This window comes from Entelurus aequoreus, linkage group LG16 (genome assembly GCF_033978785.1).
Source record: "Entelurus aequoreus isolate RoL-2023_Sb linkage group LG16, RoL_Eaeq_v1.1, whole genome shotgun sequence".
Taxonomy (NCBI): domain Eukaryota; kingdom Metazoa; phylum Chordata; class Actinopteri; order Syngnathiformes; family Syngnathidae; genus Entelurus; species Entelurus aequoreus.
In genome coordinates this window covers 18413275-18435167 of record NC_084746.1, presented here as the reverse complement: position 1 = coordinate 18435167, position 21893 = coordinate 18413275, and the positions used below count along the sequence as shown (strand labels likewise).

Sequence of the window (21893 nt, the reverse complement as noted above, 5' to 3'; positions counted from 1 at the left end):
TACCGACAGGCCAAGCGGTGTGTGGCTTCGGCGGTCGCGGAGGCAAAAACTCGGACATGGGAGGAGTTCGGGGAAGCCATGGAAAACGACTTCTGGACCACCATCCGCCGCCTCAGGAAAGGGAAGCAGTGCACTATCAACACCGTGTATGGTAAGGATGGTGTTCTGCTGACCTCGACTGCGGATATTGTGGATTGGTGGAGGGAATACTTCGAAGACCTCCTCAATCCCACCAACACGTCTTCCTATGAGGAAGCAGTGCCTGGGGGATCTGTGGTGGGCTCTCCTATTTCTGGGGCTGAGGTTGCTGAGGTAGTTAAAAAGCTCCTCGGTGGCAAGATCCGCCCAGAGTTCCTTAAGGCTCTGGATGCTGTGGGGCTGTCTTGGTTGACAAGACTCTGCAGCATCGCGTGGACATCGGGGGCGGTACTTCTGGATTGGCAGACCGGGGTGGTGGTTCCTCTCTTTAAGAAGGGGAACCGGAGGGTGTGTTCTAACTATCGTGGGATCACACTCCTCAGCCTTCCCGGTAAGGTCTATTCAGGTATACTGGAAAGGAGGCTACGCCGGATAGTCGAACCTCGGATTCAGGAGGAACAGTGTGGTTTTCGTCCTGGTCGTGGAACTGTGGACCAGCTCTATACTCTCGGCAGGGTCCTTGAGGGTGCATGGGAGTTTGTCCAACCAGTCTACATGTGTTTTGTGGACTTGGAGAAGGCATTCGACCGTGTCCCTCGGGAAGTCCTGTGGGGAGTGCTCAGAGAGTATGGGGTAACGGACTGTCTGATTGTGGCGGTCCGCTCCCTGTATGATCAGTGCCAGAGTTTGGTCCGCATTGCCGGCTGTAAGTCGGACACGTTTCCAGTGAGGGTTGGACTCCGCCAAGGCTGCCCTTTGTCACCGATTCTGTTCATAACTTTTATGGACAGAATTTCTAGGCGCACTCAAGGCGTTTAGGGTAGAGATGTCCGATAATATCGGTCTGCCGATATTATCGGCCGATAAATGCGTTAAATGTAATATCGGAAATTATCTGTATCGTTTTTTTTATTATCAGTATAGTTTTATTTTTTTTATTTTTTTATTTATTTTTTTATTTTTTATTAAATCCACATAAAAAACACAAGATACACTTACAATTAGTGCACCAACCCAAAAAACCTCCCTCCCCCATTTACACTCATTCACACTCATTCACACAAAAGGGTTGTTTCTTTCTGTTATTAATATTCTGGTTCCTACATTATATATCAATATATATCAATACAGTCTGCAAGGGATACAGTCCGTAAGCAAACATGATTGTGCGTTCTGCTGGTCCACTAATAATACTAACCTTTAACAGTTAATTTTACAAATTTTCATTAATTACTAGTTTCTATGTAACTGTTTTTATATTGTTTTACTTTCTTTTTTATTCAAGAAAATGTTTTTAATTTATTTATCTTATTTTATTTGATTCATTTTTTTTTTTAAAGTACCTTATCTTCACCATACCTGGTTGTCCAAATTAGGCATAATAATGTGTTAATTCCACGACTGTATATATCGGTTGATATCGGTATCGGTTGATATCGGTATCGGTAATTAAAGAGTTGGACAATATCGGCATATCGGATATTGGCAAAAAGCCATTATCGGACATCCCTAGTTGAGGGGATCTGGTTTGGTGGCTGCAGGATTAGGTCTCTGCTTTTTGCAGATGATGTGGTCCTGATAGATTCATCTGGCCAGGATCTTCAGCTCTCACTGGATCGGTTCGCAGCTGAGTGTGAAGCGACTGGGATGAGAATCAGCACCTCCAAGTCCGAGTCCATGGTTCTCGCCCGGAAAAGGGTGGAGTGCCATCTCCGGGTTGCGGAGGAGACCCTGCCCCAAGTGGAGGAGTTCAAGTACCTCGGAGTCTTGTTCACGAGTGAGGGAAGAGTGGATCGTGAGATCGACAGGCGGATCGGTGCGGCGTCTTCAGTAATGCGGACGCTGTATCGATCCGATGTGGTGAAGAAGGAGCTGAGCCGGAAGGCAAAGCTCTCAATTTACTGGTCGATCTACGTTCCCATCCTTACCTATGGTCATGAGCTTTGGGTTATGACTGAAAGGACAAGATCACGGGTACAAGCGGCCGAAATGAGTTTCCTCCGCCGGGTGGCGGGGCTCTCCCTTAGAGATAGGGTGAGAAGCTCTGCCATCCGGGGGGAGCTCAAAGTAAAGCCGCTGCTCCTCCACATCGAGAGGAGCCAGATGAGGTGGTTCGGGCATCTGTTCAGGATGCCACCCGAACGCCTCCCTAGGGAGGTGTTTAGGGCACGTCCGACTGGCAGAGGCCACGGGGAAGACCCAGGACACGTTGGGAAGACTATGTCTCCCGGCTGGCCTGGGAATGCCTCGGGATCCCCCGGGAGGAGCTGGACAAAGTGGCTGGGGAGAGGGAAGTCTGGGTTTCCCTGCTTAGGCTGCTGCCCCCGCGACCCGACCTCGGATAAGCAGAAGAAGATAGATGGATGGATATATATATATATATATATATATATATATATATATATATATATATATATATATATATATATATATATATATATATATATATATATATATATATATATATATATATATATATATATATATGTATTACTGTCGTGGTCAAACGTTTACATACACTTGTAAAGAACATAATGTCATGGCTGTCTTGAGTTTCCAATAATTTCTACAACTCTTATTTATTTGTGATAGAGTGATTGGAGCACATACATTCATGAAGTTTGGTTCTTTTATGAATTTATCATGAGTCTACTGAAAATGTGATCAAATCCTTTGGGCCAAAAGTATACATACAGCAACATACATTATCAATTTTGGTGACGTAGAAACGTTACAATCGAATCAAATTAGCTTCATGGCATGGCCTCTTAACTTCATGTGAGTGATTATGATTGACGACACCTGTTGACTTCTCTGAGCCCATTTGAATAGGGCTCATGTGATGTGTGCTGAAATAAAGAGTGTTTCTCACCTTGCTGCTGGCCATTTTTTCTTAATGCTGAGCTCGCAGCAGCTAGCGCCATCTCACAAGATCCTCGGGTGCTGTGAATGTCAATCAAGTGACGTCATAGTGAAGATTGATGATCGCTAACTTTAAGAACTATTTTTTTAATGCCTGGCTGGCAATAGACTGACATAACCTCTGCGATCGACCTAATGGACAAACCTGCTCTAGATCAACTTCAGAGCTATCCGTCAATAAAAAGTTTATATTTTCTTTTTATTGTTCTATGCTCTTTTTGTCAAGATACAAACAAATAGATAATAAAATGTTTTTTATTGCAAAAACACAAAACATAGAGTATTTTCCCCATTTGATGTGAAATAATTTGAGCTCTAATTAGGTCAATAGGGGCAGCGTGGCTCGGTTGATAGAGCGTGCCAGCAACTTGAGGGTCGCAGGTTCGATCCCAGCTTCCACCATCCTAGTCACTGCCATCGTGTCCTTGGGCTTTACCTACCTGCTCCCAGTGCCACCCACACTGGTTTAAATGTAACTTAAATAACTATGTAAAGCACTTTGAGTCACTAGAGAAAAGCGCTATATAAATATAATTCACTTCACACACTTGAATAATTCATAACAACTTTGATTTTCATTTATTATTATTTTTGAACAATGACAATTTTCAAGTAAAAAGCAGCTTGCATGGCAGCTTTGTGTTATTAGTGTTTGTTAGTTTTCATGTTTTTTTTGTAAGAGTATTTTTTAAATCTGCCGCGGGCTGTAAACACATTAGCTGCGGGCCGCAAATGGCCCCCGGGCCGCACTTTGGACACCCCTGGCATTCGCTGTGTAATTGGCAGATTACATTTTGATATTACCTGACACAAACTGCTGAGGTGGTGGCTGTATTTCAGCTTTCATTTCTATGGTATCGGCTTTGACAACTGACTCGGTGTGTGTTTTCTGATCCTGTAGTTACCACGCGCACTCTGGCCATGGGAGTGAACCTGCCAGCTCATTTAGTGGTGATCAAGTCCACCATGCAGTATTCTGCAGGCTCCTGTGAAGAGTACTGTGAGGCTGACCTGCTGCAAATGATAGGCCGAGCTGGAAGACCACAGGTAATGTGACCAACATCTGTTCCAGTGGTGTGGCGTCTCTGCTGGCCTAACATAACTAGAAATCATGATCATAATTAAAGATACAATTATTTTTAATTTACTTTCCCTAAATATCTAAGCGTATTCATATTCTCCTTCATGTCATATTATGCTCCTTCCAGTGCTGTTGTTTTTAGTTTTAGTTTGTATCCAATCAAAACTCAGCTAGCTTATGTTGCCATGCTGTACGAAATCTGCCCAAGGCTTTCAGAATCAACAATGCGGGCGTCTGTGCGCTGTAAGGGAACGGGGACATACAGTTGATAGACAGTTGCGATAGCCAATCAGAGTATGAGAGTATCCATTCACAAGTTTCAATTTAGCAGGAAGTGTTGCGTCGTAGCTATACCAGGATAGCAGAGAAGGAGTACAAAACGTCGATTAGGTGGCAGATATATATTTGTAAGGCCATTTTCAAGAAGGATATTTAGAGAGATACTACATCTTGTGAGACGATCTCGGCCGACCCCGGAAGCTAGCTCAGCTGTTCTGGCGATGAAATGGGGAAATGCCCGCCATTTCCACTCGAATAAGCCGACGACGGTGGGTACCACTGGCTTATACGGCGTCGAATAGGTGCTACAAATTGTGAGTTCAAATATTTTATTTTTTCACTTTTAATATCTTTTTTGCAATTTAGATTTTGACAGTACCACATGAGATATGTTTTAATTGCTGATGCGTTTTAATTTATTTTTAAATGTGACAGAAAATAACCCATTTTGTACACTGTTGATGTGATCCAATGCCCAGTAGGGCGTAAATGTGTTCCCGTATAGTATTTCTCCAGCAATGGTGATGTGGTGACATAAATGATGGTATTTTGAGAGGTAATCATAGAAGTCGGACATCACTGAGGGCCTACGTGGGAAACGCACGGCCTGCCACTGATCTGTTCAGATATTCATCGTACTACAACCCTGCTTCTCAATACTTCATCTTTTTGTTGTGGAAGTTTGACACGTCGGCCACAGCAGTGATCATGACCAAGATGCAAACCAAAGACAAGTATTTGAAAGTGATGAACGGGGTGGAAACTATCGAAAGCAGGTGTTGCCTCCCTTCTTGACTAAAGTGCTACATGTGACGGAACTACATCTCGTGCTAAAGGTGATTTGTGACAGTTTGCACAGTCATCTGGTGGAGCACCTCAACGCTGAGATAGTTCTGCAAACCATCTGTGACGTCAACATGGCCCTGGACTGGATACGCTCCACCTTCCTCTACATCCGAGCACTGAAGAATCCAACATATTATGGTCAGCATTCCAAGCGCGAAGTCTCTGGGGATTTTTAAAGTTGTTGAATTGACTAATATGTAGCCTTGAATAACTAAATCTTAGGTTAGGTTTATTTTGAACATGTATAAAGTTTCGCTACGATACATCAGATACACTTGCTTTTTTTTGCATACAAATGTATGCAAAAAAAAGCAAGTGTATGTGATGTATTGTGCATCTTAATTCTCATTTCAGGCTTTTCTGCTGACTTAGACAGATGTGGAATTGAAGCAAAACTTCTAGGTGGGCTTTTACTTTGTTTGGAAATTAGGAATGTTTTATTGCACTACTCTCTATAGAGTTTAAAATCAATGTATTCTCTCCTTTTGTAGAACTCTGTCTGAAGAATCTCAACTCTCTGTCCACTATTGGTTTGATCAGTATGGATGAAGACGTCAACATTAAACCGACAGGTAGAGATAACTATGAGGAGTTTTCTTTTTTCTGACCTATACATGTGGTTACAAGTTGGGATACTTGTGTTAAACAGTACACAAGTGTCAAATCATGAGGTTCATGCATTTGGACGTGAGGCTGCAGGTTTTGGATGCCACTGAATGTGGTGTTGTGCAGTTTTTATTTAACAGTTGGCCATTAAATGAGAAGGGGGGATGTGTTCGAAAGGGCACATGATTTCGCAATGCATTGTGGGTGCCGCGTAGCTGTACTGTACCCACGGTAATGTGAATGAGAGCAATAAACCCCACCTGGACCCACTCCAGTTCGCCTACCAGCCTCGACTGGGAGTGGAGGACGCGGTCCTGAACCAAGCCCACACCCACCTAGACAAGCCTGCGAGCAGTGTGAGGGTAATTTTTTTTAACTTCTCCAGTTCTTTCGATAACATACAGCCCGGGCTACTGGGTGTGAAGTTAGAGACGATGCAGGTGGAGGCCCCCTTGGTGTCCTGGGTTGTTGATTACTTGACTTACAGACCACAGTACGTGCGACTGCAGGACTGTGTGTCTGACAGACAAGTCAGCAACAACGGGGCCCCACAGGGCACAGTCCTTTTCCTCCTTCCTCTTCACCAGCTACACCACCGATTTCCACTATCAGTCAGAGTCCTGCAACCTGCAGAAGTTTTCTGATGACTCTGCGATAGTGGGGTGCATTAAAGATGGTGATGATGAGGAATACAGGGCACTGGTGGAGGGCTTTGTCACATGGTGTGGAAAGAACCACCTCCAGCTCAATGTGACGAAGATCAAGGAGCTGGTTGTGGACCTGGGAAGGAGAGGAGTACTCCGGCGAACCCTGTTTCCATCAGGAGGGGTCGATGTGGACATGGTTGAGGATTATAAATACCTCGGAGTACACATCGACAACAAGCTGAATGGGTCAAAACACGCTGTGGCACTCTACAAGAAGGGTCAGAGCCGCCTCTACTTCCTCAGGAGGCTAGGATCTTTCAACGTCTGTACAAAGATGATGAAGATGTTCTACGAGTCGGTGTTGGCGGGCGCCTTCTTGTACGCCGTGGCCTGCTGGGGCAGCGGACTGAGAGCGGGGGACGCATACAGGCTGGACAAGCTGGTAAAGAAGGCCAGTAACGTGGTGGGAGTGGAGCTAGACTCTTTGGCGGTGGTGTCAGAGAGGAGAAGTCTAGCAAAGCTCCTAGCCATTATGGACAACACCTCCCACCCACTACACTCAGACCTGGCGGAGAGAATGAGCACGTTCAGTGGAAGGCTCAGACTCCCAAAATGCAACACGGAGCGACAAAAAAACAAGCCTGTTATTGCATTTAAATTATTGTATCATTGTGCTACTGCTCCAAAAGTACTACTCATTCATTTTTGTGCTTACCCAAGACTAAAAGTAAATAGACACTATGCTTTTGTCCAAAATACTGTATGTTGTCTGTCGTCCCCAGCTAGGTTGGCTAATGCTAACATCCTACTAAGTGCTTTGATTCAAACTTACTAGTGAGAAAATGCTGTGAACACACCAACATGTGCCAGGTGATGGCGTTAAAAGTCATGTTTGATGTTCTCACGGCTGCTATTCAGGCTATTCATAGTCCTTTATTAGCTCACCAACCCTAGTTCCTTAGGCAATACTTTCACGCTGTAAATGAGACAGATCTCGCCAAATCCTCTTTTTCCTGAAGCGATCATGATCATGTTTTGAACTTGTTAAAAAGAAATTACAAAAGTAATGCACTTTAGGGGAACTGCGCTTTTTTTTTCGGTCACAATCATTATGAAAGACATTCTAAAAATTAAATAAAGGTAAATAAAAGTCTGCTTACAGTGGAGCCAATGGGTGGTCCACTATTCCGCCCATAAAATCCAATAAATAACCATTAAAAAGTATTAGTGATATTGTTATTATAAGTGCTAACACAGACAAACTATAGTGGGTACGTGATCACTTCCTGTGTGCCTATGTTTACATCATCGAGCGGTCTGCTGCTTACTCGTTTCCTTGCTCCCTGTACGTTTATTGTAGATCATAAATCATGCCTCTCACCTGAAAAGTAGATGGCTGAGGATATAATCCGACAAGTTGGGACACTTTGACCGGCATTTAGGACCTGGAACTGGCATAACACCATTGTCTTTAATTCATTATTACTTTTTGAGAAATTACAGTTTCAAAAAAAAAATCCACTAATTAAAGTATTAAAAATAGATTCTACCTTTTTTTTTTTACTTTCAAGGCTTCTAGTCTCTATATCAACTTCAGTTGTAGCATAGTTAATTTTGTATTATTATATATTTTTGTTTTTTTGTTTTATGCTCTTATTGTCTAAGAAAAATGTGTTTTTTATATGGCAAAAACACAGAGTATGCAATATTTTCCATGAACATTTTTTCAATGTGTAATATTTGATGTGAAGTAATTGAAGCTTGGAGTAGGTCAATAATTCATAACACCATTGTCTTTAATTTATTATTACTTTTTGAGCAGTGACAGTTAAAAAAACAAAAAAACATTTCACCTGTTTGCTCTTTTATTCCACTTTTTAAGTAGTATTTTAAGTAGTATTTTCATAATGTGCCGCGGGCCGTTAAAAAATGAACTGGGGCTGCAAATTGCCCCCGGGCCACACTTTAGACACACCTGATTTAATCCTTTTGCAATTGACAATTGTTAGGAGGTCTGTGCTTCCAGGATACTCCTGTTTGTTCGTATGTTTTCCCAGAGGCTGGCAGGTTGATGGCAAGGTTTTATGTTGCCTTTGACACCATGCGGCAGTTCAGAAAAGTGTCTGGCACTGAGAACCTGTCTGACCTGGTAGGTTCAATCAATCAATCAATTCTGAAAACTGAATCAATTGTCATTGTCATAATAACACTTAACTCATACATGTCAACGAGGTTACCTGGGCTTGTTGAGCAGTATTGCACTGGGACCATAAATGTCTATCTATACAGATTGATCTGGTGTCAAAGAGCAAAGAGTTCAGTGACATCCAGTTGAGGGTGAATGAGAAGAGATCCTTGAATATGCTGAACTATGACAAGAACAGGGTTACTATCAGGTCAGACTCTATCATCTAAAAGTTAATTTTGGGTGCCTTGTGCAAATAAACCCACATCCCAAATGTATTTTCCAGGTTTCCGATGGAAGGAAAGATCAAAAGCAGTGATATGAAAGTGAATTGGTAGGTGGGTTTCTTTTCAGTGAAACAAATTGTGTCTTCTTATTAATTTTTAATATACCCTATGCTTTTTTTTTTCTTCGCAGCTTAATTCAAGCTCAGCTGGGTTCTATCCCACTTCAAGAGTTTAGCCTCACACAGGACACGGCAAAAATCTTCAGGACTGGAATGCGAATAAGCAAGTGTATGTCGAACCACAACTGAGTCTGGGCTGTGGAAACATACTCTTACGTTGATTGTGTTTGGACTCTCATCAGGTCTTTTTGAATTCCTGAGTCAGCATTCCAAGATTGGGTTCAATGCTTTGCTGAACTCTCTGATTCTGGCCAAATGTTTCAGAGCCAAGCTCTGGGAGAATTCGCCGATGGTTTCAAAACAGCTTGACAAGATAGGTGGGGAGGATGTCAACATGCAAAACATCAGTCAAAGGTGAAGATTTAATGATAAGACTGTCACACTGATTTCAGGTCAGATGCTTTCAACAGCAATGGTGAACGCTGGACTCACCACATTCAGCAAGATCGAGCAAACCAATCCAAGAGAGATCGAGCTGGTCAGTCTCTTTTAACAGCCCCACAAAATACAATATATTGCTCTACCATTTGTTCTCAGATTTTTTTACAACACGGAATCAAATTCCCCAAGGAAAATTTATTTTTCTTCCCTTGCTCAAGGGCATCTGGTCAGTAGTAAGGAAGAATAGAATCATCCTCTGCAATGACAAGTTGCAGTTTTTTTCTGTAGGTGAATTTTGAGCCAAGACCCTTTCATCAAAAAGCCTAAATCCTTAGTTCATTTGAAACTAAACTGTAGAAACCCTCCATCCACCCATCCATGTACAGTGTTCCCTTGCTACAACACGGTTCACTTTACACAGCCTCGCTGTAACACCGATTTTTTGTGTGTGTGTAAATTTTTACAGTGTTGCATGCTTTTTGTTTTACGGCATATACTGTAAATGCGCATTGTGTTCTGCGTCCTGATTTGCTAAAGGACTGTAGACCATTGTCAATCAATCTTCTTCATGCCATGTGTCCTGTACTGTACAGAATGTGTACTATGGGTGGTTGGATATAATCCTGAACAAGTTTTTAATATGGATGAGACAGGCTTATTTTGGAAACGAATGCCCTCTTGCACCTTTATAATGCAGGACAAAGCCAAAAGCACAGGATTTATGGCCCAAAAAGATTGTGTGACTCTGGTTATGTGTGGAAATGCTGCGGGCTTTATGATAAAGTGATATGATTCCTAAAAACGTATTACTCCTACCCGGGTTCGGTTTACATTGAAGAGACCAGCAAAAAGAGCTATCAGGAAAAACTAAAGGAGGGGGAATCTGCTTCTACATAAACGAAGGCTGGTGCACAGATGTTACTGTTCTCTGTAAATACTGCAGCCCGAACTTGTAGTCACTTTTTCTGAACTGTAAGCCATTTTACTCCCCGCGGGAAATCTCTTCATTCATTCTGGTCGGAGTTTATATTAACCCCAGAGTGAGTGAAGCGCTGCAAACTCTCGCTGATCAGGTAAACTCTGCAGAACACAAGTATCCGGACTCGGTGATCATTATTTTGGGCGACTTTAAAGGTCTACTGAAACCCACTACTACCGACCACGCAGTCTGATAGTTTATATATCAATGATGAAATCTTAACATTGCAACACATGCCAATACGATTAGTAAAGTGCAATTTTAAATTTCCCCCAAAATATTCTGCTGAAAACGTCTCGGTATGATGACGTTTGCGCGTGACGTCACGGATTGTGCGGACATATTGGGAGACCATTGTGGCCCAATACAAACAGCTCTGTTTTCATTGCAAAATTCCACAGTATTCTGGACATCTGTGTTGGTGAATCTTTTACAATTTGTTTAATGAACAATGAAGACAGCAAAGAAGAAAGCTGTAGGTGGGATCGGTGTATTAGCGGCTGGCTGCAGCAACACAACCAGGAGGACTTTGAGTAGGATAGCAGCAGTTCCAAACATTTGATCGCTGGCCCGTACGTGCGTGCCGCTATGTGCATGTCACGTACGTAACTTTGGGGAAATATATGTACTGTATGAACTTTACGGAGGTGAACGGTACTTTGGGCTGTGGGATTGAGTGTGTTGTGCGGGTGTTTGAGTTGTATTGGTGGGTTATATGGACGGGAGGGGGGAGGTGTTTGTTATGCGGATTAATTTGTGGCATATTAAATATAAGCCTGGTTGTGTTGTGGCTAATAGAGTATATATATGTCTTGTGTTTATTTACTGTTTTAGTCATTCGCAGCTGAATATCAGGTCCCACCTGCCTCTCACAGCATCTTCCCTATCTGAATCGCTTCCACTGCCTTCTAATCCTTCACTCTCACTTTCCTCATCCACAAATCTTTCATCCTCGCTCAAATTAATGGGGTAATCATCGCTTTCTCGGTCCGAATCGCTCTCGCTGCTGGTGGCCGTGATTGTAAACAATGTGCAGATGTGAGGCGCTCCACAACCTGTGACGTCACGCTACTTCCGGTACAGGCAAGGTTTTTTTATCAGCGACCAAAAGTTGCTAACTTTATCGTCGATGTTCTCTACTAAATCCTTTCAGCAAAAATATGGCAATATCGCAAAATGATCAAGTATGACACATAGAATGGACCTGCTATCCCCGTTTAAAAAAGAACATTTCATTTCAGTAGGCCTTTAACAGAGCTAAATTAAACCACAAACTTCCGAAATACAGACGGCACATTAAATGTCCCACCAGAGACAATAACACACTAGATCACTGCTACACAGCTCTTAGAGGGGCATACCACTCTGTCCCATACTTGCCAACCTTGAGACATCAGAATTAGGGAGACATTCAAAAGGCCCGCTGGGATCATATATATAATATACCGGTGTATATAAAAAAATATATATATATATATATTTAGAGAGCAATTTTCACTGACAGCAGCCACAAAATTACTTTACAAGAGAAGTGTAAATACAAAATACATACTTTATCCGTGTTTCTGCTTGTGCTTTCATCACACATCAGACCAAAGGGTTGGTTTTGGCACAGTTCGATCGCTTCCTTGTCCAATTCCTGGGGCAATGGCACCTATCAAATACACAGTAATGAAAACACAGTTTTTCTACTAACTGTACTGTACTTGCTGCTTGCTTGAAAAAATTATAATAATATTTAACAATTTAATCTTAAAATACGGGACGACTCCGTATTTTAAGGGACGGGTGGCAACCCTATACACTCACCTTTTAGTATTTGAGTAGCCTTTGTTCTGCCATTTGCATACTGGCGAGCGATCTCTCAATCCGGGAACATATCCTTCACGGATTTGTTGAAAACATCCGCAAATGAGAACGGGATATTGCTTGTGGCTATCAGCATAGCCATCTTTGTCTCGGCATAAGTTACACCCTCGGGTGTCCATTTAGCGAGGTGGCCCATAATACTGGGCTGTGACCGGTGCTGCGTTACCGCAGCCTTGTGCTTCTCTGACCGTTCATGAGTGACTATATCCGTTCGGCTACCGTGTTCAATAGAGAAGTCTGATCTACAAAATTTGCAGGCAGCATACCCCTTCCCCTTCGAGCTGTCCTGAATGAACTGAAATTCTTTTTTCCAATCATTTTGGAACTTGCAAGCATACTTCTTCTTCTTACTCGTCGTCGCCATGTCTCTTCTTCTGCTTCGTCTTCTTCTTCTTCTGTTCTGATTGCCGCGCTTGACTTCGAGATGTAACCGTTATTATTGTCCGTCCGGAAACGGCGCCCAGTGAAGGATGGTGTAGCAATATTGTTGTCCGGGTGGAAATCGGTAGAAATTCGTGAGAATGGTGGCCCCGGGAGATTTTCAGGACGGTCACTGAAATTCGTGACTCTCCCGGGAAAATCGGGAGGGTTGGCAAGTATGCTTTGTCCCTTGTGCGGCTCTTGGCTGCTCTGATCACAACTTGATCCATCTCATCCCAACTTACAAACAAAAATTAAAATCTACAAAGCCTGCATTCAGAACAGTAAATAAATGGACAAATGTGGCGGAGGAAGAGTTACAGGACTGCTTTGACTGTACAGACTGGAGTGTGTTTGAGGATGCCACAAGTGACTTGGATGAGGTCACAGACACTGTGACATCTTACATTAGTTTCTGTGAGGAAGTATGTGTGCCAAAAAAGACTTTCCGCACCTTCAACAACAACAAACCATGGTTCACAGCAAAACTGAGCCCGCTGCGTCAGGCAAAGGAGGAGGCATACAGAGAGGGAGACAGGTCTCTGTACATAACACTCAGGAACACTTTGAATAAGAAAATCAGAGCTGAGAGGCTGAAATTCTAATTTTCAGCAAACAACTCATCTTCATTGTGGAAAAAGCCTCCAAGAAATGACCACCTACAAAAGACCATCAACCAATGTTGATGCTAATTATGGCCTTGCTAAGGAGCTGAATAGCTTCTATTGTCGTTTTGATAAAGGGCCATCTACACCCTCCCCCACTACAGTCCAGCTGCAATCACCTCCACTCACCTTGCTACCCCTACCCCGCCCGACACACAATTCACACTAATAATACATGAGGAAGATGTTTGCCGCCTCTTTCAGAGACAGTACATCTGAAAGGCACCAGGACCTGACAGAGTCACACCTTCCTGTCTCAGGACCTGTGCTGTCCAACTAGCACCTGTCTTCACACAGATATTCAACAGATCAATGGAGCTGTGCGAAGTCTCCTCATGCTTCAAAAACTCCACCATCATTCCAGTCCCTAAGAAAGCCTCCATCACTGAACCGAATGACTACAGACCTGTGGCCTTGACTTGAGTCGTCATGAAGTCCTTTGAACGGTTAGTGCTGTCCCATCTTAAAAGCACCATAGGCCACCAGCTGAACCCCCTGCAGTTTGCCTACAGAGCAAACAGGTCGGTGGATGATGGGACTGCACTTCATCCTGCAACATCTTGACCAACCAGGGACATATGCCAGGATACTGTTTGTTGACTTCATCTCAGCGTTCAACACCATCATACCTGAAATCCTCACCGCCAAACTCTCCCACCTCGCTGTGCCCCCTGCTTGATCTCCAGCTTCCTGACAAACAGGAACCAGCATGTGCGGTTGAAAGACATACATAGATAGATGGTACTTTATTGATTCCTTCAGGAGAGTTCCCTCAGGAAAATTAAAATTCCAGCACCAGTGTACAGATTTGAGATAGAATTTAAAAAGTAAATAATGGAGGTATAAATGGAAATTAAATAGAAAATATAACAATAAGAATACAAATAAAAAGTTACAATAAGAAAAAAAATACAACAGTATTAGGAGTTGTACAATCTGATGGCGTGTGGGACAAAGGAGTTTTTGAGTCTATTAGTCCTGCACTTGGCCCTGTGATGAGGTGGCGACTTGTCCAGGGTGTACCCCGCCTTCCGCCCGAATGCAGCTGAGATAGGCTCCAGCACCCCCCGTGACCCCAAAAGGGACAAGCGGTATAAAATGGATGGATGGATAGTCCTGCACTTGGGATGAAGCAGTCTAAGCACTGAACAGGCTCCTCTGGCTACTGATAATGGTATGCAGAGGGTGACTGACATCATCCATGATGCTCAGTAGTTTTTCCACAGTCTTCTTCTTTGCCACCTTCACCAGAGAGTCACATCACATCTGGAACAAGGTCAATCAACACTGAAGCACCACAGGGGTGCGTCCTTTCTCCACTGCTCTTCTACCTATACACAAATGACTGCACTTCCAAGGATCCAGCTGGAAAACTCTTGAAATTTGCAGATGACACCACTGTCATTGGGCTCATTCAGAATGGTTACGAGTCTGCATATCGGCAGGAGGTTGAGAGGCTGGTGCTTTGGTGTAGTCAACACAACTTTGAGCTGAATACTCTAAAGATGGGGGAGATGGCTGTGGACTTCAGGAAACACCCCTCAGTGCTGCCTCCCCTCACAATATCCAATAGCCCAGTGTCAATGGTGAACTCTTTCAAGTTCTTGAGAACCATCATCTCCAAGGATTTGAAGTGGGAGACAAACATCAGCTCCATCCTCAAAAAGGCTCAGCAGAGGATGTACTTCCTACGGCAACCTAGCAAATATGGCCTACCACAAGAGCTGTTAGTCATATTCTACACTGCTACAGTTGAATCCATTCTCTGCTCATCCATTACTGCCTGGTTTGGGGGAACCACAACTAAGGACAGATGCAGACTACAGCGCACAGTCAGATCAGCGGAAAAGATCATTGGTGCCCCCCTGTCCCCCCTACAGGACTTGTACTCCAGCAGGACCAGGCAGAGGGCAGAGAACATCACCAAAGAGCCCACACACCCGGCATACACTGTCTTCAACCCCCAGACGATACCGATCCCTGCACACAAAAACTACTATACACAAGAACAGCTTCTTTCCCACTGCCATCACTCTCCTGAACAGTAGATAAGGTGGACAGCACAATCTGATCTGTTCCCAAGCACAGCCAGACTTTACTGACACTACTGACTTTATCACTCATGCATCCTGCATATTACAGATTTATTGCAGATCACAAGCTTATTGCACATTTCAGACCGTGCGCCTGGCTTTTTTGCACTACTCATTCTCTACACTTTTTGTCACTATATATTTATCTTGTGTACTGTATATATTTGTACTTTGCATCAAATATTTTAAAGTCTTACTTGTATATAATGTTGATAGGTGACTAGTATACTGTATGTCTTGCTGTAAAGTATGCACCTAGAGTACTTGCTTGCTCAGTGAATGTATACTTGTCTATTTGTTGTATGTTTAGAGAGCTAACAACTGCCGAAGACAAATTCCTTGTAAATGCAAGTATACTTGGCCAAATAAACCTGATTCTGATTCTGATTCTATTTATAGGTAAAAAAAAAAAAATCCCACAGCCCTAAAAAACAGGTTTTGATGTTTGGTTTCATTCTTTAATACAGTAGTGTACTGTAGTTGTTTTTTTTTTAAATCCACAAAGGTTTGAACTTTGAGGGTGTTTAAACAAGAGAAATGTGAGAAAATGTTAAAACCTGTCTGACAAAAGTTTATAATGTGTGTGGTTAGGGGTTTTACAGACTTCAAAAAAATATATAAGAAACGAAAAAACATATACTGTACAGTACTGTAAACAAAAAAAACATATAATTAAAAAAAACAACCTGTAAATGAAAAAACATATAGTGTAAATGAAAAAAATATAATGAACGAAAACACATAAACATTTAAAAAAATAAAATCAACTTCTACTGCACGGATTTTACTTAAAGCGGGTATTTTTTGGAACGTAATCGCAGCGTTAAACAAGGGAACACTGTATATAAAAATAGCCGTTGTATGGATAATGAAAACAATGATTCAAATGTAATTAGTGAAGTTTATGACAAATGAGGTGCAAGTGTGGTGGCACGTCCTTGATAATGTGTGTAGCATTCTGCTGATGTTGCAGCTGTGTGTGTGCTGAGGTAAATAGACAGTGCTTGCATTGCAGGCAAGCAGAGTGGCGCAGCGGAAGCGTGCTGGGCCCATAACCCAGAGGTCGATGGATCGAAACCATCCTCTGCTAGTTTTTTGCTTTTACTGAGAATTCAAACGAGGCCATACTTATAGTACTGGACTTTGTCGTAGTTCCCCCCTTATCTGTTTTTTTTAAAAATTTGGTTCTCTTTGGTTCTCTCACCTACTCAGTGGCCTAGTGGTTAGAGTGTCCGCCCTGAGATCGGTAGGTTGTGAGTTCAAACCCCGGCCGAGTCATACCAAAGACTATAAAAAAATGGGACCCATTACCTCCCTGCTTGGCACTCAGCATCAAGGGTTGGAATTGGGGGTTGAATCACCAAAATGATTCCCGGGCGCGGCACCGCTGCTGCTCACTGCTCCCCTCACCTCCCAGGGGGTGAACAAGGGGATGGGTCAAATGCAGAGGACAAATTTCACCACACCTAGTGTGTGTGTGACAATCATTGGTACTTTAACTTTAACTTTAACTTTAAGTGTCTTCTGTCGTGAATTGGTAATACAGGACTAAATGTCATTGAATCTTTTGGCCCCAAAGGCCTGTGTGTGTACTGTGCATTCGAGCTATGGACCATTTGCTTATCCCAGCACTTCTTGTCTGCAGCAATAATGCCATTTCTCTCACTTGTGGACTATTTCCAGTCTTATGTGGAGCCTTTCTGATTATATATTTTGCCACAGTCATTCATTACTTCAAAGAGGGGCGATCGTATTAATCTAATGCTGCTGCATACTGAAATGTTTTGGATTTACTTGACTATTTACAGTCTTGATTGATTCGCTCGGTTTAAATATTTTGTGCAAAGATGCCGCTATCATTAATTTTCGCGAAAACAGTGATCAAATTAATTAAATCTGTTTTTTTAGCCCTAAAATACTAAACATTTGAAGACTTCTCTTTTTAGTAAAGCTTTTAGTTGATGAACCTTTTAACTATCATTTTTACTCCACTTTTTATCCTTTTTATGATGTCGCCCCTATTGTTTTAATTGAATTGCTGTTTTAATTCACCTATGTTTTGTACAGCGCTTTGTGATTTTATCTGTGAAAACGCTTTATAAATAAAATGTACTTACTAAAGGGCTGGCCAGAAATATCTGTTTCTCAGAGCCATACTCAGTTGTTATACACTTTTCCACCACTTGTGGCAGTAATGACAATCTCAAACAAACAGAAGTGGTCTAGAAGTAAAGTCAAAGTTTAAGCGCAAAAATTATGACTAGAGTGGTGAAGCTGTATTTTCATTTGCACTTAAGTTATATTGACATTTTATGTAAGAAACACAGTCATTATTGATTTAGTTTATTTATTTTAGTGCAACACAAATGTATGTAAATGTATTTTTCATCAGTTATTTATGAGTTCCTTCTTATGCAGTATTTTTAGTTAGTCGGATCTAAGTTAAATATGTACTCACACTTGTCCATACAGTCGATATATCTCGTTCTACCACAGTTTATTCAGGGGTCAGTGTGAGGGAGAGCCTCCCCAGGAAGGGAAAAAAACAACAACACATTTTGCAAACTTGCTAAGGTAACTTCAATTATACTTAAGTCAATTGAACTTTAGTTTTGGTTCCTCAGGTGAGAGATTATAAACAGTGCATACAGTCTGTGGTGAGCAGAAAATGCCACAAAATATGGTGCAACAAATGCCATTTTTCATCAGTAGAGTAGGCCCCAAATGGATGCACAGATAAAGGTATACACAGTAGTGTCAATTTAGATATTTATCAATTGAAAATAATATTAAGACCCTTTTTCTTACAATGTAGACCGTCAGTATGACACATCATTATTATAGTATTTAAAATACTTCCTTGTGGTCTACATAACATGTAATGGTGGTTCTTTGGTCAAAATGTTGCATATATTATGTTATGCAGACCATCTTCAAGTTGCTTTCTGATGGTTCTTTTCAGAACGCCGCCTTTTGTGGGCGTTTCTAATTTATGTGCCTCCACTTTGACCGCGTCTTCTCCACACCATCTTTGTTGTAGTTTTTATCGCTTCCATATGGAGTCTACTGACAGATATAAGTTATATATATACGCTACTTCATATTAGAGATGGCAACATGTGCATGTACGAGCCAGTCTGCCCCACAACAAGAAGATAGAGAGAAAAAAGAAGCTTATTAACTCCAATGCAGACTACAATGGCGGACGGGCACAAGGTACACTGGGTCTTCTACCATGAATGGATAATTTGCTGATGTCACACACTACAAAAACGTCACAAAAGGAGCAAATTCCGAACAGCTCGTTTGGCGAAAGTAGGAAGAAAGGCAAGATTATTTTATAAATATCTCCGCAATGCCTTCACAGTTTGATTTCACATTTTGGGAATTTATGTGGATCCCAAATACACAACCGCAGGTACCAATAGGTAAGAAAAGTCGATCCTCTTTAAATCCAAGTCAAGAAATAACCCTCCCATCAATGTTTTGAAATCTGTATCATTTATTCACAATATGTTAAACAGTTGTTGATGAAGGTAAATACTCAATAATAGACCTAAATATCCTTTTTTTCAGATACTTAACAGACATCCACCATTTGGAAACCTAATTAAAGAATTTGTCCTGCACCTGCCAAAGTATGAGGTCACTTTGGAGCAGGTAAAAACCTTTTTCATTTGCCCGGACTGCAATGCAGAATTTATTTAGCGGTTGCACCCCCCTTATTTTCAGGCTTTCGCCCAAATGAACGTTGTCTTTTGCAGCTGCAGAGGTATAGCTGCAGTACAGCTGAGATCATTGTGACGGTGAACCTCAAAAACCAAGCGCAGCTCCTGTCTAGGAGAACAGCTCCGGAAAACCATTACGTGTCTCTGATAATAGGAGACTCTGACAACAATTGTGTCTTCCGGCATAAATTCACGTAAGGATGAAAAAGCCTCTTTTATAAAACATTTGGCTTTGTTGTAATTTTGCCAACCAATTGATTTTGCTTAATTACTGCGCATCCAGAAAATAGACACTTTTTCCACATTTTGTTATGTTACAGTCTTATTTCAAAATGGACTAAATTAATTTTGTCCTCAAAATTCTACACACAATACCCCATAATGACAATGTGAAAATGTTTATTTTAAATGTTTGCAAATGTATTAAAAATAAAAAGTATTGACAGCTCAATACTTAGCTGATGCACCTATGGGAGAAATTCCAGCCTCAAGTCTTTTTGAATACGATGCCACAAGCTTGGCACACCTATCTTTGGGCACTAGCAACCATTCCTCTTTGCAGCACCTCTCAAGCTCCATCAGGTTGGATGGGAAGGTTTTCATCCAGGATGTCTCTGTACATTGTTGCATTCATCTTAGTCTAGTCAGGGAGGTGACCAAGACCATGGTCACTCTGTCAGAGCTACAGCATTCCTCTGTGGAGAGAGGAGAACCTTCGAGAGGGACAATCCACCAATCAGGCCTGTATGGTAGAGTGGCCAGACGGAAGCCATTTCTTAGTCAAAAGTTTGCCAAAATGCACCTGAAAGACTCTCAGACCATGAGAAACTAAATTCTCTGGTTTGACGAGACAAAGATTGAAGTCTTTGGCGGGAATGCCAGGCATCATGTTTGGAGGAAACCAGGCACCGCTCATCACTAGGCCAATACCATCCCTACAGTGGTGGCAGCATCATGCTGTGGGGATGGTTTTCAGTGGCAGGAACTGGGTGAGAAGTCAGGATAGAGGGAAAGATGAATGCAACAATGTACAGAGACATCCTGGATGAAAACCTTCCCATCCAAGCTGATAGAGCTTGAGAGGTGCTGCAAAGAGGAATGGTTGAAAGTGCCCAAAGATAGGTGTGCCAAGCTTGTGGCATCATATTCAAAAAGGCTTCAGGCTGGAATTGCTGCCAAAGGTGCATCAACTAAGTATTGAGAATAGTCTGTCAATACTTATGTACATGTAATTTTCATTATTTTATTTTTATGTAATTCATAATTAAAAACAACTTTTCACATTGTCATTTTGGGGTATTGTCTGTAGAATTTTTATGTATTCCATTTGGAATAAGGCTGTAACATAACAAAATGTGGAAAAAGTGAAACGCTGTGAATACTTTCGGATGCACTGTATTTACTGAAATTAAGTACAAACAGATTGCTATTTATTAAGTAATCAATAGTGTTTATTTTCCAGTGACCTTATGCTGTTGAAGTGCAGTTCCTGGTCAAAGAAGATCGAGGTGGCAAAGGCTTTAAAGGGAGATGAGATCAGTGTTAATCTCATTAGTTCAGAATATGGTAAGTATACGATAAGAAAAACAATACAATGGTCCTCAGTGTCAGCTTTGTTTCAGTTGTTCCAGATTGTCTTTTCAGCATTCTTCTCTTTTACAGTTGGCCTAGACATCCAGCAGACATTCGATGTGTACTACTCTGGAGCCCACAGCCTTGAAACTGATCATCTGTACAACACGTCTCATGATTCTGCTGGACCAAGGCCACAGCAGACAGCACCAAATAAAGCAGTGCCTGTGAGGGGAAAGGCCACATCCTCCAAAGAGCAAGGTGCCACACGCGTGGTTTTATATTATCAATACATGACAATGTTATTTCAACCCTTTTCTTAACCAGTTTTAATGCAACCGCAGATAGTGGCAATGGTAATAAAAGACAGTGTAACCACCTCTGCAAGAATAAGGAGCAGTGTGGCCATGACTGCTGTAAGTATAATCATCGACCCCTCAGTGTGTGTGTGTCAGTGTGATTGTACATTACAGAGCATCCTTCATCTTCTCCCAAGGTAAAACAGGTGTGGTGAGAAAGAGGCTGAACAACCGAGTGGCTGGGTCTGGGTTTTCCTCACATTTGAGGGATCTGAAGAGTCGGTATGACACACTTTCGCCCACGCCTGTCAAACGACTCAAGGTGAGACGACAGATGAGGATGTAATGTAAACCTACCGTATTTTCCGGACGGAAGGGCGCATCGGATTATAAGGCGCACTGCCGATGAGCGGGTTTAGTCAGGTCTATTTTCATACAAAAGGCGCACCAGATTATAGGGCAAATTAAAGGGGTCATTTTATTATTATTTTTTTGTAAATGGAAAACACTTCCTTGTGGTCTACATAACATGTAATGGTGGTTCTTTGGTCAAAATGTTGCATAGATGATGTTTTACAGATCATCTTCAAGCCGCTTTCTGACAGTCGCTTCAGGATGCGCCGTTTTGTGGGCGGTCTTATTTATGTGGCTCACCTTCGGCAGCGTCTTTTCTCCGTCATCTTTGTTGTAGAGGAGTAGCGTGCAAGAACGGGAGTGGAAGACGTGTCAAAAGATGGAGCTAACTGTTTTAATGACATTCAGACTTTGCTTAAATCA

At 42.1% G+C, this 21893-nt stretch overlaps 1 protein-coding gene across 6 annotated transcripts in view; it reads left to right on the top strand.

The window, feature by feature from the left end:
- The window catches only part of hfm1 (helicase for meiosis 1), a 50299-nt gene that overhangs the window by 21113 nt on the left and 7293 nt on the right, over positions 1–21893 (top strand). For all 6 annotated transcript variants that reach the window (XM_062022285.1, XM_062022286.1, XM_062022284.1 and 3 more), the window contains 17 exons: positions 3962–4107; positions 5102–5196; positions 5271–5404; positions 5621–5668; positions 5758–5838; positions 8577–8668; positions 8809–8915; positions 8991–9038; positions 9122–9219; positions 9293–9427; positions 9503–9588; positions 19094–19177; positions 19282–19439; positions 20708–20811; positions 20908–21078; positions 21162–21233; positions 21314–21438. In XM_062022285.1, coding sequence (XP_061878269.1) covers positions 3962–4107; positions 5102–5196; positions 5271–5404; positions 5621–5668; positions 5758–5838; positions 8577–8668; positions 8809–8915; positions 8991–9038; positions 9122–9219; positions 9293–9427; positions 9503–9588; positions 19094–19177; positions 19282–19439; positions 20708–20811; positions 20908–21078; positions 21162–21233; positions 21314–21438 — 1784 coding nt within the window. The remainder of the gene's footprint in view (positions 1–3961; positions 4108–5101; positions 5197–5270; positions 5405–5620; positions 5669–5757; positions 5839–8576; positions 8669–8808; positions 8916–8990; positions 9039–9121; positions 9220–9292; positions 9428–9502; positions 9589–19093; positions 19178–19281; positions 19440–20707; positions 20812–20907; positions 21079–21161; positions 21234–21313; positions 21439–21893) is intronic.